General features: G+C 41.8%; 1 protein-coding gene and 1 long non-coding RNA gene across 3 annotated transcripts in view; one reads left to right on the top strand and one right to left on the bottom strand.

Annotated features, from left to right (window-relative positions):
• The window catches only part of LOC138445719 (uncharacterized), a 45,231-nt gene that overhangs the window by 6,276 nt on the left and 21,716 nt on the right, over positions 1–17,239 (bottom strand). The gene's annotated exons all lie outside the window — the stretch shown is intronic.
• ANXA13 (annexin A13) overlaps positions 12,399–17,239 on the top strand; it is a 57,749-nt gene continuing 52,908 nt past the window's right edge. The window contains exons 1-2 of one of the 2 annotated variants that reach the window (XM_069599932.1): positions 12,419–12,488; positions 13,780–13,902. In XM_069599932.1, coding sequence (XP_069456033.1) covers positions 12,438–12,488; positions 13,780–13,902 — 174 coding nt within the window. In that variant the 5' untranslated portion in view covers positions 12,419–12,437. Of the gene's footprint in view, positions 12,489–13,779; positions 13,903–17,239 lie in introns of both variants that reach the window. The other variant, XM_069599933.1, reaches the window with a different exon arrangement.

Here is a 17,239-nt window from a genome sequence, read left to right on the forward strand (position 1 = left end):
AGTCAGGCTTTAAGATGCCATAAAGCACTAGGAATTTGAAATTTGGGATTTTGCATCTTGCTACTGACTCTGCTTTGCCCAGAATCATGAAATGAAAAGTCAGAAATAAAAGTATTCTTTTGCACATTAACACAGGCAATGTTAGCCTTGGGGAAATTTTTGGAACAACAGTATCGAAAAAACTTTTTATTGATGTTAGTATATTGTAATAAAAGAGGTCTGGATAAATGATCCTAGGTGGAGTCATCTTAAAACAGAAGGAACTTTACAGGGTACTTGGTCTAACCCTCTTCACTCTAGAATTATAAGTAATGGAAGCACATAAAGAGGAAGGGACTTGGGTATGGTCATCCGCTAATTACAGAAACATGAGACGGTGTGGAGCGTCTTGGGCTGAGGTGGCCAGGGAGACCCCAACGTCCTGCAGTGACCTTGTACACTGCGACCTTATCTAACTCATGGCAATCAGGCAGACTCTGACTCTAATCAGATCTCTTTACACAAATGAAATTAACTTTACTAATTCCAAAAAATTAATTAAATAAAATTTGCTTATTGTTAATTTTGGAATGAAAAAATAAAGCCATCTGAGGAAAGATTGTTTCTGTTCATGTGATAAGTATATTCCTGAAAACCTGCAGGGTTAGTGTTTACCATCAAATACAGTTTAGATGGGTTTCCCTGGTAGCTCAGCTGGTAAAGAATACGCCTGCAATGTAGAAGACCCCCACCTGCAACGTGGAAGACCCCGAGTTGATTTCTGGGTTGGGAAGATCCCCTGGAGGAGGGCATGGCAACCCACTCCAGAATTGTTGCCTGGAGAATCCCCGTGGACAGAGAAGCCTGGGGGGCTACAGTCCATGGGGGTCACAGAGAGTCAGACACGACCGAGTGACTAAGCACAGCACATAATTTAAATACTTTGCTTGATTCCTGACTCCCAGGGGTACTGAGCTCAGTTAACTGCTCTTCTCCTCGAAGCACTCTCTTATCCTGCCTTCTAGACACCACATTCTTCCAGTTTTCCTCTGCTCTGACTCACGGCTCCTTCACTGCCTTGTGCTTTCTCTCCGTCCAGCAGGTAAGCGATGGTATAGGGAAGGCTCAGTCCTGGGCCTTCGTTTATCTCTCCTCTTCTTCATCCTCACACTCTATGAGTAATCTCCACCCAGCTTATGACTTCACGCATGCCAACGATTCCTGAAGGTTTCTCTAACCCAGGTAGCACTCATGCCCAACCGCCAGTCTGCCATCACCCCTTAGGTGTCTAATAAGCATCTCACAACTCGACATGACCAAAGCCAAAAATTTTGATCTCCTGCTGGGAGATCTCTTCCTTCCACCCTAGCCTTCCTCACCTCAGTTACTGGCACCACCTTCTATCCAGGGGCTTGAGCTCAAATCTGGACGAGATATCCTCAACTTTCCTTTGCCCTCTGTCTGCACATCCAGTCCATCAGCAAATTCTCTTGGCTCCACCTCCAAATTGGCGCCCGCCTCTAAACCCCACCTCTGCATCCAGGCCACCTGCATCACTCACCTGCTCAGCTGCAAAAACCTCTTTGCCTGACTCTTCTGCTCCTCCTCCCTGAGTCCCATCACGTACACGGCAAGGGCCATCTTTCAAACACTAAATCAGACTCGCTTATCTTACTCTTATCTTAAATTCTTTAGTGATTTTGCAGTTTTCTCTGAGTAAATTCCAAATCCCTCACCACAGCCCTCAAGGCTCTGCTCCATCTGACCTACTCCTCCCTTCTCTCAGCCCCTTCTCCTGACCTTTAGGGACGTTTTTCTTTTTTTAAATAAATTAATTTATTTAAACTGGAGGCTAATTAACTTACAATATTGTAGTGGTTTTTGCCATACATTGACATGAATCAGCCATGGGTGTACATGTGTTCCCCGTCCTGAACCCCTCTCCCACCTCCCTCCCCATCCCATCCCTCAGGGTCATCCCAGTGCACCAGCCCTGAGCACCCTGTCTCATGCATCAAACCTTGACTGGTGATCTGTTTCACATATGTTAATATACATGTTTCATACTATTCTTGCAAATATCCCACCCTTGCCTTCTCCCACAGAGTCTGACTGTAAAGAAAGACTGTTCTTTACATCTGTGTCTCTTTGCTGTCTCGCATATAGGGTCATCGTTACCATCTTTCTAAATTCTATATATATGTGTTAGTATACTGTATTGGTGTTTCTTTTTCACTTACTTCACTCTGTATAATCGGCTCCAGTTTCATCCACCTCATTAGAACTGATTCAAATACATTCTTCTTAATGGCTGAGCAGCAGCAGCAATATTCTATTGTGTATATGTACCTCAGCTTTCTTATCCATTCGTCTGCTGATGGACATCTAGGTTGCTTCCATGTCCTGGCTATTATAAACAGTGCTGCAATGAACATTAGGGTACACGTGTCTCTCTCAATTCTGGTTTCCTCCGTGTGTATGCCCAGCAGTGGGATTGCTGGGTCATAAGGCAGTTCTATTTCCAGTTTTTAAAGGAATCTCCACACTGTTCTCCATAGTGGCTGTACTAGTTTGCATTCCCACCAAAAGTGTAAGAGGGTTCCTTTTCTCCACACCCTCTCCAGCATTTATTGCTTATAGAATTTTTTTCTTTAATTTTTATTTTTACTTTATTTTACTTTACAATACTGTATTGGTTTTGCCATACATTGACAGGAATCCACCACAGGTGTACATGCGTTCCCAAACATGAACCCCCCTCCCACCTCCCTCCCCATAACATCTCTCTGGGTCATCCCCGTGCACCAGCCCCAAGCATGCTGTATCCTGCATCGGACATAGACTGGCGATTCATTTCTTACATGATACTGTACATGTTTCAATGCCATTCTCCCAAATCATCCCACCCTCTCCCTCTCCCTCAGAGTCCAAAAGTCTGCTCTACACATCTGTGTCTCTTTTGCTGTCTCACATACAGGGTCATCATTGCCATCTTTCTAAATTCCATATATATGTGTTAGTATACTGTATTGGTGTTTTTCTTTCTGGCTTACTTCACTCTGTATAATCGGCTCCAGTTTCATCCATCTCATTAGAACTTATTCAAATGTATTCTTTTTAATGGCTGAGTAATACTCCATTGTGTATATGTACCACAGCTTTCTTATCCATTCATCTGCTGATGGACATCTAGGTTGTTTCCATGTCCTGGCTATTATAAACAGTGCTGCAATGAACATTGGGGTACATGTGTCTCTTTCAATTCTGGTTTCCTCAGTGTGTATGCCCAGCAGTGGGATTGCTGGGTCATGAGGCAGTTCTATTTGCAATTTTTGCAAAAATTGCTTGTAGACTTTTGGATAGCAGCCATTCTGACTGGCGTGAAATGGTACCTCATTGTGGTTTTGATTTGTGTTTCTCTGATAATGAGTGATGTTGAGTATCTTTTCATGTGTTTGTTAGCCATCTGTATGTCTTCTTCGGAGAAATGTCTGTTTAGTTATTTGGCCCATTTTTTGATTGAGTTGTTTATTTTTCTGGAATTGAGCTGCAGGAGCTGCTTGTATATTTTTGAGATTAATTCTTTGTCGGTTGCTTTGTTTGCTATTATTTTCTCCCATTCTGAAGGCTGTCTTTTCACCTTGCTTATAGTTTCCTTAATTGTGCAAAAGCTTTTAAGTTTAATTAGGTCCTATTTGTTTATTTTTGCTTCTATTTCCTTTACTCTGGGAGGTGGGTCATAGAGGATCCTGCTGTATTTATGTCAGAGTGTTTTGCCTATGTTTTCCTCTAGGAGTTTTTTAGTTTCTGGTCTTACATTTAGATCTCTAATCCATTTTGAGTTTATTTTTGTGTATGGTGTTAGAAAGTGTTCAAGTTTCATTCTTTTACAAATGGTTGACCAGTTTTCCCAGGACCACTTGTTGAAGAGATTGTCTTTTCTCCATTGTATATTCTTGCCTCCTTTGTCAAATATAAGGTGTCCATAGGTGTGTGGATTTATCTCTGGGCTTTCTATTTTGTTCCATTGATCTGTATTTCTGTCTTTGTGCCAGTACTATACTGTCTTGATGACTGTAGCTTTGTAGTATAGTCTGAAGTCAGGCTGGTTGATTCCTCCAGTTCCATTCTTCTTTGTCAAGAGTGCTTTGGCTATTCAAGGTTTTTTTGTATTTCCATACATATTATGAAATTATTTGTTCTAGTTCTTTGAAAAATACCGTTGGTAGCTTGATAGGGATTGCACTGAATCTATGGATTGCTTTGGGTAGTATACTCAACTGTACCAAAGCCTTTCAGCCTTGAGGCCTCTTTTGGCCTGAAATCACCTCCCCTTGTCCTCTAAAGGCTGTGTCTGTTTTTAAGGGCTAAGCACCCAGTCCTCCCCTCACACTGGCTCTCCTTCCCGTCCCTGACAGTGGTTCCCCAACTGCTCACTTTCATCTCACCCTGTTTCTTCCCCACAGCCTTGCACTTTTCAGTCTGTAAATGACACTGTTTGTGTCACTGTCCAGTCTTTATGTTTCCCCAATAGAGTGTGATGGAGAAGGCAATGGCACCCCACTCCAGTACTCTTGCCTGGAAAATCCCATGGATGGAGGAGCCTGGTGGGCTGCAGTCCGTGGGGTTGCTAAGAGTTAGACACAACTGAGCAACTTCACTTTCACTTTTCACTTTCATGCATTGGAAAAGGAAACGGTAACCCACTCCAGTGTTCTTGCCTGGAGAATCCCAGGGACTGGGAAGCCTGGTGGGCTGCCGTCTATGGGGTCACGCAGAGTCGGACACAACTGAAGCGACTTAGCAGCAATAGAGTGTGAATTCCACCAGGGCCCAGAGTTGGTCTCATCACCACCAACCTCCAGTGTTGAGCAGAACACCAGACACACAATAGATACTCAGTATCCACTGTGTCCCCATTGCACATGTGCTCAGTCATATTTTATGTCTGGAAGTAAATGTAGAGAGGAAGTCCAACTCTTCCTTTAACTTAGTTAAAACCCAAGAAGTGGAGACAGTAATTCTGATAGTTGTATCAGAGACCACCTAAAACTCAAGTCTTTGTTCTCCCAGAGTTATGGGTTTTTTTAAATATTTATTTAAAATATTTATTCATTTTAAATCTTTATTTTATTTATGGTTTAAGTCTTAGTTCTGGCATGTAGGATCATTTTGTTTCGGTGTGCAGACTCTTGTCTTGTGGCATGAAGGGCAGGCTTTTCTCTAGTTCTGGCTTGAAGGCTCCAAAGCACATGGACTCAGTAGTTGCCCCACAACATGTGGGATCTTAGTTCCCCCACCAGGGATTGAACCTATGTCCTCTGCATTATAAGGTGGATTCTCAACCACTGCACCACTGGAGGAATCCCTGTGTTATTCTGTTCTGTTTGTTTTGCCACAAAATGCTACATTAAATCAAGGTGTTTTCTCTCAGGTAGATGTTTTATTTCTTCAACCAGAACACAAGCATCCAGCAGGGCAGTGGTGGGAGTGTGTCCTAAGGTTTTCACATGCCCTGCACCTTAGCATCATGTCTTACATGAGGCAAATATGCAATATGTCCTTGTTAACCAATCAGTGAGTTAAGAAGGTAATTTTTTCTGTGAGATTTTTAATTTTATGCTTGAAAGATGAAATGTGTTACTTGCAAGGTTTTTACTACTGAAAAAATATTGAAGTATGAAAATACAGTTGTTTCAGAAACCATAGTCATTTCCTGCAGATTTCAGTTCTGTTGTCTTAATATAGCAATGTTTATTAACATCTATATTTATGATTTAGTTTAGAGAAAAAATATAAACAAATATGACAAAATATTAACATTTTTGCTTTTGTTTATATGGAAGAAGTCATCAGTCCAAAAATCAACTATAGTTTTTGGGTCCTAATGAAATGACACTAAATCAAGAATATACTATTAATTCTCCCTGCAGAAATAGATGTTAGGCATGTGTTCAACGTGACTATCACATTTAGAAAATCAGCATCTGTGTATTTCTCTTATTTTGAATACTGTATGGCTACAAAATTATCTGCAATACTTGTGGTCTTATTATCACATGAGCTTTTCCCAGGGTATTTCTAAATGGACGTTTTAGTGAATACAAATTTTCCAGCCAAATGTATTTGCTGTGAGGACTGTAGCAACTGATGAGGTTCTTTTGTTTGTTTTCTAAGATATTGCATTAATTTCCTGGGGCTGCCATGACAAAGTACCGCAAACTGAGCAGCTTGAAACAACAGAAATATATTCTCCCAGAATTCTGGACTCTAGACGTTGAAAATCAGCATGTTGGCAGGGCTGCTCTCCTTCTGAAACCTGTAGGTGAGAATCCCTCCCTGCCTCTTCCTGGAGTCCAGTGGTGGCCACCAGTCCCTCGTGCTCCTTGGCTCGCAGCTCAGTCACCCCAGCCCCTGTCTGTGTCATCGCAGGGCCTTGTCCTGTCTGATGGAGTCTTCACGTGGCATTTCCCTCTTCCTACAAGGACACCATTTACAGTGGGTTCCAGACCATCCTAATGACCTCCTCTTAGCTTGGTTACATCTGCAAAGACCCTATTTTCTTTCCTTTTTTAAAAACAGGTGTTTATTTATCATTTATTTATGGCTGCTCTGGGTCTTCTTCAGTTGAATGGCAGGGGTGTAGCGTGCTGGGAGGGGGGCACTACTCTGTTGTTGAGGTGTAATGGTGGCTACACCTCAGTCGTGTCCAACTCTTTTCGACCCCATGAATCGCAGCAGGCCAGGCCTCCCTGTCCATCGCCAACTCCCGGAGTTCACGCAAACTCATGTCCATTGAGTCAGTGATTCCATCCAACCGTCTCATCCTCTGTCATCCCCTTCTCCTCCTACCTTCAATCTTTCCCAGCATCAGGGTCTTTTGAAATGAGTCAGCTCTTCGCATGAGGTGGCCAACGTAGCGGAGTTCCAGCTTCAACATCAGTCCTTCCAATGAACACACAGAACTGATCTTCTTTAAGGTATACTGGTTGGATCTCCTTGCAGTCCAAGGAACTCTCAAGAGTCTTCGCCAACACCACAGTTCAAAAGCATCAATTCTTCGGGGCTCAGCTTTCTATATAGTCCAACTCTCATATCCATACATGACCACTGGAAAAACCATAGCCTTGACTAGACAGACTTTTGTTGACAAAGTAATGTCTCTGCTTTTTAATATTCTGTCTAGGTTGGTCATAACTTTCCTTCAAGGAGTGAGCGTCTTTTAATTTCATGGCTGCAGTCACCATCTGCAGTGATTTTGGAGCCCCCAAAAATAAAGTCAGCCACTGTTTCCCCATCTATTTTCCATGAAGTGATGGGACCCATGCCATGATCTTCGTTTTCTGAATGTTGATCTTTAAGCCAACTTTTCACTCTCTTTCAATTTCATCAAGAAGCTCTTTAGTTCTTCTTCACTTTCTGCCATAAAGGTGGTGTCATCTGCATATCTAAGTTTATTGATATTTCTCCCGGCAATCTTGATTCCAGCTTGTGCCTCTTCCAGCCCAGCATTTCTCATGATGTACTCTGCATAGAAGTTAAATAAGCAGGGTGACAATATACAGCCTTGACGTACTCCTTTTCCTATTTGGAAGCAGTCTGTTGTTCCATGTCCAGTTCTAACTGGTGCTTCCTGACCTGCATACAGGTTTCTCAAGAGGCAGGTCAGGTGATCTGTCATTCCCATCTCTTTCAGAATTTCCCACAGTTTATTGTGATCCACACAGTCAAAGGCTTTGGCATAGTCAATCAAGCAGAAATAGATGTTTTTCTGGAACTCTCTTGCTTTTTCCATGATCCAGCAGATGTTGGCAATTTGATCTCTGGTTTCTCTGCCTTTTCTAAAACCAGCTTGAACATCTGGAAGTTCACGGTTCACGTATTGCTGAAGCCTAGCTTGTAGAATTTTGAGCATTACTTTACTAGCATGTGAGATGAGTGCAATTGTGCAGTAGTTTGAGCATTCTTTGGCATTGCCTTTCTCTGGGATTGGAATGAAAACTGACCTTTTCCAGTCCTGTGGCCACAGCTGAGTTTTCCAAATTTGCTGGCATATTGAGTGCAGCACTTTCACAGCATCATCTTTTAGGATTTGAAATAGCTCAACTGGAATTCCATCACCTCCACTAGCTTTGTTTGTAGTGATGCTTCCTAAGGCCCACGTGACTTCACATTCCAGGATATCTGGCTCTAGGTGAGTAATCACACCATTGTGATTATCTGGGTCATGAAGATCTTTTTTGTACAGTTCTCCTGTGTATTCTTTCTACCTCTTCTTAATATCTTTTGCTTCTGTTAGGTCCATACCATTTCTGTCCTTTATCAAGCCCATCTTTGCATGAAATTTTCCCTTGGTATCTCTAATTTTCTTGAAGAAATCTCTAGTCTTTCCCATTCTATTGTTTTCCTCTATTTCTTTATCTCTCCTTGCTATTCTTTGGAACTCTGTATTCACATGGGTATATCTTTCCGTTTATCCTTTGCTTTTTGCTTTTCTTTTCACAGCTATTTGAAAGGCCTCCTCAGACAGCCATTTTGTTTTTTTGCATTTCTTTTTCTGGTAAAGTTAGGAGATTATAATTTAGGCTGGCATCACCACTTTGAGAACCACCAAATATGTGACGTAAATATACAGGCCCAGTCTAGCCAAGAAAGATGCAGTGCCTATAATAATTTAGAATCACTAAGTATTTATGATACAAAACAAAAATCCCCAAACCTCTCCAAGCATGCCACTTGTGCCCTCTTTCCCCTATCAAGGCTGATCATTCTTCTTTCCCAGGCTGTTCTTTTTCTGCCCTCTGGACCTCCAGCCCTGACATTCTTCCAGAAATGGCCTGGGGTTATAGGAATTCCCTTCCCTTTCCCCCTGCTGCTGCTGCTGCTGCTGCTGCTGCTGCTGCTGCTGCTGCTGCTGCTGCGTCACTTCAGTTGTCCCACTCTGTGCAACCCCATAAACGGCAGCCCACCAGGCTCCCCTGTCCCTGGGATTCTCCAGGCAAGAACACTGGAGTGGGTTGCCATTTCCTTCTCCAATGCATGGAAGTGAAAAGTGAAAGTGAAGATGCTCAGTCGTGTCTTCACGATGAAGAGTCGCATGTCGTGACTCTTCACGACACCATGGACTGCAGCCCACCAGGCTCCTCCATCCATGGGATTTTCCAGGCAAAAGTACTGGAGTGGGGTGCCATTGCCTTCTCCACCCACTGCTGCTGTCGCCTGGGATTATCCCAGCCACCTCTCCACATCCTCATCCAGCTGGGGAAGGAGAAAAGGATGAGATGACACTAGAAATAGTTCTGATTCAGCCCATACCAAACTTGACTGTGGATGCAGTTAAATCATCCAGAGGTGGCTACAGTGGTGGTGATCTTGAAAAATGAGGTGTGTTGGTTTCTTCTTTGGCCTCCAAGCTTACTATCTTTCACCTGCCTGCAGCCATAAACCATATCTCTTCTTGATGAATTTCCTGTGCTCTGTGACTGGGCACCCTTGATCAGAACTTATCTCCACACTGAGCAGCGCGTGTCAAACTGCCCTCTTCCTCCTGAACTTTGAGCCTCAACAGCCTGGGGTGGGAAGGGAAGGGAGGGAGGGAGACTGTCATTGATCAAGGGTTCTAGGAGGGGTTAGTGACACAGAGGTAGATTCCAAAGCCAGCACAGAGGTGGGGCAGGGAGGACTTGACCTCAAGAAATACGCAGATGGAAAAGGACGCAGTGAATGATAGAACACACATTAGACACTAAAGACAAAATCATCATGGACAGTCAAAATGTTAGTTGTTAACTCAAGTCTTCTTGCCTTCCGCCCCATTCCACTGTGGTACGCAGAGGAGAGTCAGTGTTTGGCTTACCACTGCATCTCCAGCACCCAGCATCCCACCTGACACCTGATAGACTCCAGTCTCCTTGGCCATCTTTCATTTCCTACCATTTGCAAAGCTCTTTCCTGTTTCTTGGAGAAGGAAATGGCAACCCACTCCAGTACTTTTGCCTGGAAAATTCCTTGGATGGAGGAGCCTGGTAGGCTACAGTCCATGGGGTCACAGAGTCAGACACAACTGAAGGACTTCACTTTCCTGTTTCTAGAGCCATAGCATAAACTGAAACATCAGATCTGGAAGATTTTCTCACTTTATCAATGATGCCCTGCTTCTCATCCTTTGGTTCACAGCCTAAATGCTAGCTCTTTAAAGAGTTCTATTTCTATTTAGAGTAAATTATAGACACACTTGCACATATGCATGGATATATGTGCACACACGCATTTGCTTCCATCACAGCATTCTGTTTGGTTCCACCACAGCCCATACTACAGTTTGTAATAATTCTATGTACATTTCCTCAGCTTGGCTGTACATTCCATAAAGAGAAAATATTCATATCCATTTTGTTCATTGTTGTAGTCCCAGTGACCAGCCCATCCAAGAGTCTCAATAGATAAAGGTTAAAGAGCAAAAGAATGAGAATATAAGCAGAGGTAATAAACCAATATGAATTTTCATCCTAAGTTACACGGGCAGGTGGCATAAAATAAAGATAGCATCTTAGACCAGAGGAGGAAAGATGGATTAATTAATAACCATCTATGATCGATTAAATAACCAAAACTAAAGCAGAATCCATTTCTTCTTTATTCTACATCAAAATCAATTCCAAATGAGTCAAAGATATAAATCTTAAAAAATTAAGCCATTCAAAAAAAAAAACACTTGAAGATGAAGATATACAAGAAATACAAGAAACCTTAATAATCTTAATGCAGAGACTTTTTTCTAAGCAAGTCAAAGAAGAAAGGATGGATATATTTAAATATGTAAAAATTAACACTTCCTTCACACACATATACACATATATACATGTTCCAAACGTAAACAGAGACAAAAGATAAATTGGGGAATTATAATTGTCATACTTGACAAAAACATGGATTTTATTATATATGTTCTTACAAGTAAATAATAAAAACTCTAGTAACTCAAAATAAAAACAAAGGACATAAACAAGCAGAACACTGTAAAACTCATACAAATGGCTTTTAAGGACCAGGATATATTATTTTAAGAATACCAAGGAAAGGAATGTAAATTAATCATGAGATAGCCATTTTTTATCTTTGAAATTGGCAGAAATGAAGTTTGATCATCTTTAGCGCTGGTCAATATACGGAGAAAGAAGCACTGGCATAGAACTGTAGAAGGGTATACACATTGTCTTGAAAGTCACTCAGCATTTTTATGTCTGTGTGTAGGACAACTTGGCAGCATCTCTCAGAATTTTAAAGCACGTGGATGTGACAGTTGGACTATAAAGAAAGCTGAGCACCGAAGAATTGCTGCTTTTGAACTGTGGTGTTGGAGAAGACTCTTGAAAGTCCCCTGGACTGTGAGGAGATTAAACAAGTCCATCTTAAAGGAGACCAGTCCTGAATATTCACTGGAAGGACTGATGCTGAAGCTGAAGCTCCAATACCTAATTTACAGGGAAGCCTAGCAGGCTGCAGTCCATGGGGTCGCAAATAGTTGGACACCACTAAGCAACAGAACTCTTTAAGCCAGCAATTGCATTCTAAGATTTTATTCTACAGATAAACATGCACACATATGCAAATATGCATACATGAAGACAGTCATGCAAAAGACCAAAATAATCTAAACAACCTTGAACAGTGGACTGATTAAATAAGGTTTGGTTCATACCCACAGTAAACTAATATGTGGCCACCAAAAAAGAAATGTGCCAGTGTCTTGTGTCTATTTACTAAGTGAAGCCCACAAGGCATGGGACAAAGGCAATGCACAAACCCATTTTTTGAGAAAAAGAAGCCAGTGATAGATAGACAGATAAACGTGGCTGTGTATGCATACCATCTCTATAAGGACTCAAAGCTCAGAGGGGAGGGGCTGAGTAGTCAGTAGGCTTACTTTTCATGGTGCCTTTTCATATTATTGGGGGAAAATGTACCATCTGCACATATTATTTTTAAATTTAGAAGCTAGCTAGATTATAAAAAATGATGGTAGCATAACTCAGTGCAGCCTTCAAAAAGATCCTCTGTAATAATAACAGTGATGTTAGTAAAATAAAAAGATTGTTCAGTCTTGTTTGGTTAATGCTTTTATCACTCCAAATACAAAGTTTTAAATGAACACCTAAAATAAAAAAGAGTAACGCTTTCAATAGTTTAAGAGTAAGACAGGTTTAGCCCTTTAGTTGTGAATAAGATCAACTTTAAAAGCCTATATTTAATTTATTTTAAAAAAATATTTTACTTTTAAAAAGATGGCCAACCAAGGCAGCATGGACAGGTTAAGATCACTTGTTGCTGGAGTCAGTCCCTACCCATCTCCAGCAAAGTATTCAAATGCAATGGCAATGGTTACTTATTAAACTCAAGAGATATTATGCCCTGGGAAAACCATTATAAACTTGGCCTTTAGGAGAACTGATCTCTTCATGAAATACAGAACAACTGTCTCTGAAGAAACGAAAATGGGCAATCGTCATGTAAGTATTTACTGCTCTCGGGACTCAAACCAAGTTCTAATTTTGGTTAACATGTGGAGAAATTTAAATTATGAAATCATGATTGATGCTTTCATACTTTATCATTGTGATCACTCCTAATTGTTGGTTTTCACAACAGCAAACTATGCTTTGAAAATGCATTTGAAATGTATTTTTTTTCCATTAGAAATATTTTAGGAGGGATGAAAGAGAAGTATTTGGAACAAGGTGGAAAACAATGCCTTGCAGAGAGCAAGTGGTTAAAAATTTAAGGAATGTGTGATTAAAGCTGTTAGTTTGTAGCAAAGCTAAACAAAGCTTCATAGATGTCACCCTCAATGTTTTGGGACTACAGGTTCATGCTGTAAATATCAGACATGATAATATCCTAGTAGACAAAGCTACTAGGATTCTCACAAGCCTATATAGCTTGGATTGAAAGGTGAAAATATCCCAGTACCAAACAACCAGGTATTTGTAAATATTCACAAAATAGATTTAATATTTTACTTTTCTTCTGAATGTCTAGGCTCACGTGAATAGCATGTCCGTTGGTGAAAATACTACCATTTGGAACTAACTAGGCACAAGGCAGTTCAGAGTTAAATCTTGATTTTTTTTTTTTTTAGGTGAAAAAGGTATACCCAAAGCTATGGTAATAAGAATTTTAATAAGGTTTTGCTGCACCTACTGTAGCTTTCCACAGGAAGAAGGATTTATTGTGTGTACACTAGGAATGAAGAGAATAAAAATCCAAAATTTTCCGTAAAGTAGAACTTTATTTACAAGATATTTCTCCTTTGCCCTACATCAGACTTGCACTCAGATGGCTGCAAACCTACAAGCATTGTCTTCAGAGAGGCATTATTTTTAAAGTCATCTGTAAATACCATTATCATACTAGCCAAGGTTATGAGGCTTCCATTTAGTCGGTCTTTCAGAGAAACTGAAACCTACTTTTAAAAATACTCCTGATCCTGGGAACTCTCTGGTGGGCAAGTCACTAGGACTCTAAGCTTCCAACGAAGGTGGCCTGGGTTTGATCCCTGGTCGGGGAACTAAGATCACCATAAACTGTGTGATGTGGCCAAAAGAAAAAAAAATTTTTTTACTATTTTTTAAAATAAATAAAATAAGATACTCTGATCCGTGCAGAGGACCTCAGGAAAAATTATTGGCTCCTGCCTTAGCTACTTCAGAGGATATTTTCACCCCTTGAAAGTCAACCCCATGGGGCCGTGGCTTGTGTGAGTGGTCTAGCATTTTATGTATTTCTTTTTTGAATCTTCAGAGCCAATCTTACTCCCTGCCAGAAGGCAGTCAACACTTGCCCAAAGGGCAGGCCTTACCCTCGGCAGACCTGCAGCCTCTCAGCCACCCATCAGGGAGTGGAGAGCCAGAGTCCCACCAGCCTGTAAGCATTTATTTTCCCTCCAAATCATAAGTATGACCAGGCTTTCTCATGGGCCCCATATTACTCACCAATGACTTGTCATGCTGAACCCTCCAATCTGAAAAGATCCCCATGAGGCATTCCTTCCAAGCAGGGGCATTTTTCCCTGGAAAATGTTTGTTACCATATTTGCAGCTATGGTGAAAATTTAATCTAGGAACTGAGCTTCCCTTCCCAACAGTGTCCTTTAATGGTGCCCGGGACCCGGGAATGTGATCCTACACTATGCTCCTATGACACCATAGAAAATATTAGTGGAATTTAACATGTATAAAGAATGATATGTTCTAAGATTGTGTTTCTAGATAAGTAAATGCGAAATCTCTTACAAGGACAAATGACTGTGTTAGAAAATGACTTGAATACGTACAAACTTAAAACTAAGATGCTTATAGTTTTAAAGCAGCTATACTTCCTGGTGGTGGCTTAGTGGTAAAGAATCCACCTTCCAATGCAGGAGACACCAGAGACTCAGGTTCAATCCCTGGGTCAGGACGATCACCTGGAGAATAAAGTGGCAACCCACTTCAGTATTCTTACCTGGAAATTTTCACGGACGGGGAGCCTAGTGGGCCACAGTCCATGGGGTTGCAAAGAGTCAACTCACACACACACACACACACACACACACTCAACCAAAACACATTTGGAAACTAAATGTTAGCAAAATACAAGTCCATGATGTACAAAAGTATGTTGTTGATTTAGTAATAGATAATGTTCTTGTGCTGAGGTTAAATGCTGGGCTCAATGCAAAAATGGCACTGATAGCTATTATGTGGTTTTTCTGAGTTACAGCATCCCTGAAATATGATGTGGTGTATGACTTCTTAGTTCTCGCATCACGTTTCTCTATCCTAACTACTGAGAAACTTTTGTTTATAAGACTCCCTGTAAGACAACTGGGCATTCTCTTGGCCAAAATGCAGGCTTTTTACATTAAACCTCCTTCTGTTCTTTGTTCTTTTATCATGAGCTTGTAACAATTAAAGTATGTTATTTGGCATGCTTTATAAATAGAAACACAAACACAGGCATTGAGATCATGTGCTAGCGCCTACTCAACCTGATGATTCAGCATGCTTCATACTAGTTCTTCAGTTCAGTTCAGCTCAGTTGCTCAGTCGTGTCCAACTCTTTGCAACCCCATGGACTGCAGCACGCCAGGCCTCCCTGTCCAACACCAACTCCCAGAGCCTACTCAAACTCATGTCCATCGAGTTGGTGATGCCATCCAACCATCTCATCCTCTGTTGTCCCCTTCTTCTCCCACCTTCAATCTTTCCCACCGAGCATTATGGTCTTTTCCAATGAGTCAGTTCTTCGCTTCAGGTGGCCAAAGTATTGGAGCTTCAGTTTCAACATCAGTCCTTCCAATGAACACCCAGGACTGATCTCCTTTAGGATGAACTGGTTGGATCTCCTTGCAGCCCAAGGGACTGTCAAGAGTCTTCTCCAAAACCACAGTTCAAAAACCTACTAGGAAAGCTGAATCTCTCAAATTATGTCCATAAAGCAGAGTCCACAGATAACTGTTTGACAAATATTGGTCTAAAGCCATTTGAAAGTTGGAAATCATATTTTCCAAGGTACTCTGATATGGAATCCTAGTCAATTCTGAAAACTGAAACTTACTTTTTTCCTTTATGTTTTTCTCCAATGCTTTCGCCATCATCACTGATTTTTCTGAATTCTAGACATAGTGTTTCTACCTAACCTGTTTGGAGCAGTAAGAACTGACACTAGTATATTATTATCATTTGCTGAAACACAGTGTTCAGAGTCTGCTTAGCCTAGAGGCCATGTCTCTGCTCAATGAGCTTTGTGCAGAGACAGAAAAATAGATCCTCATGAAAAAAGCTTAGGTTCAGCCAGATGACTCTTCCTCTGTGTGAGTTATTTTCAAGAGAGTAACCATTTGGAGGAAAATAGAATATTGTGACAAAGAGTGAGATGACTTAGTCACAAGAGTGTGGCTGCAGAGGGCAGAGTCATAGACAGGGAGCAAGATCTAGGGATGCCATGGATAAATGTGGAAGTCATCACAAACTCAAGAGGACTACTGATTTCTGGAAAATTCTTTCGAGACTAATGAACAGGTGCTAAAAAAGTACTACTGAATTTCTACTCAGAGTATGGACCCTGGGCTAGTAGCAATGTCCACATGGCCTGGGTGCTTTTAGAAATACAGAATCTGAGACTTTCCTGGTAGTCCAGTGGTTAAGAATCCAGTTGCAATGTGGGGGACATGAGCTCTATCCCTTATCAAGGAACTGCTGCTGCTGCTGCTGCTGCTAAGTCACTTCAGTCGTGTCCAACTCTGTGCGACCCCATAGATGGCAGCCCACCAGGCTCCCCCATCCCTGGGATTCTCCAGGCAAGAACACTGGAGTGGGTTGCCATTTCCTTCTCTAATGCATTAAAGTGAAAAGTGAAAGTAAAATCGCCCAGTCATGCCCGATTCTTAGCGACCCCATGAACTGCAGCCTACCAGGCTCCTTTGTCCATGGGATTTTCCAGGCAAGAGTACTGGAGTGGGTTGCCATTGCCTTCTCCGATCGAGGAACTAAGATCTCATAGGTCAAGGAACAACTAAGCCCACACACTGCAAACGGACAGCCCGCCTGCAGCAACTACTGAAGCCCTTGCACTCTGGGGCCCAAGTGCCACAGCTAAGACCTGACTCAGACAAAGGAAAAAACACAGACTCTCAGGCTCACCCAGACCTACTTCATCAGAACCTACGCTTCTACGAGGTCCCCAAGTGTTTCCCATGCACGTTGACGTCGAGAAGCACCAGACTGGGGAACAACTTCAACTTGCCTGGATGTTGGAGTTACCTGGGGGTTCTAGAAACCAGCGAGGCCTGAGTCCCACCCCCAGAGAATCTGAATTAATTGGTCTGGTAGTTGGCCTGGGTGTTGGGATTTCTAAACGCTCCCCCAGGCAATGCTGATGAGCACAGAGTTTGAGAAATGGTGACCTGCACACCACAATCCTGGCAAGACGAGCTCAGCACACTGCTGATGAACAAAATGCCATTGTGAGTGCCTGGAAATGAAAACCAACTCGTAAATGTCAGAACATCTGCTCAGTGGTCCCCAGGGTGTTTGTCAAGATGCCACATTTATGACTCGCTTGTGCTGATATTTAGCCAACACAAATATTGTCTGAAATGGGACTACGTGGTGGACCGTGAACACCCGAGAGATACATGACAGGTGGGGCCTAGGTCAGGATTCCTAAGAAAAGCAGCGAGGCTCTAAAGACAGCCGAAATGTGATGGGGAATTTGAGAC

Source organism: Ovis canadensis, chromosome 9 (genome assembly GCF_042477335.2).
Source record: "Ovis canadensis isolate MfBH-ARS-UI-01 breed Bighorn chromosome 9, ARS-UI_OviCan_v2, whole genome shotgun sequence".
Taxonomy (NCBI): domain Eukaryota; kingdom Metazoa; phylum Chordata; class Mammalia; order Artiodactyla; family Bovidae; genus Ovis; species Ovis canadensis.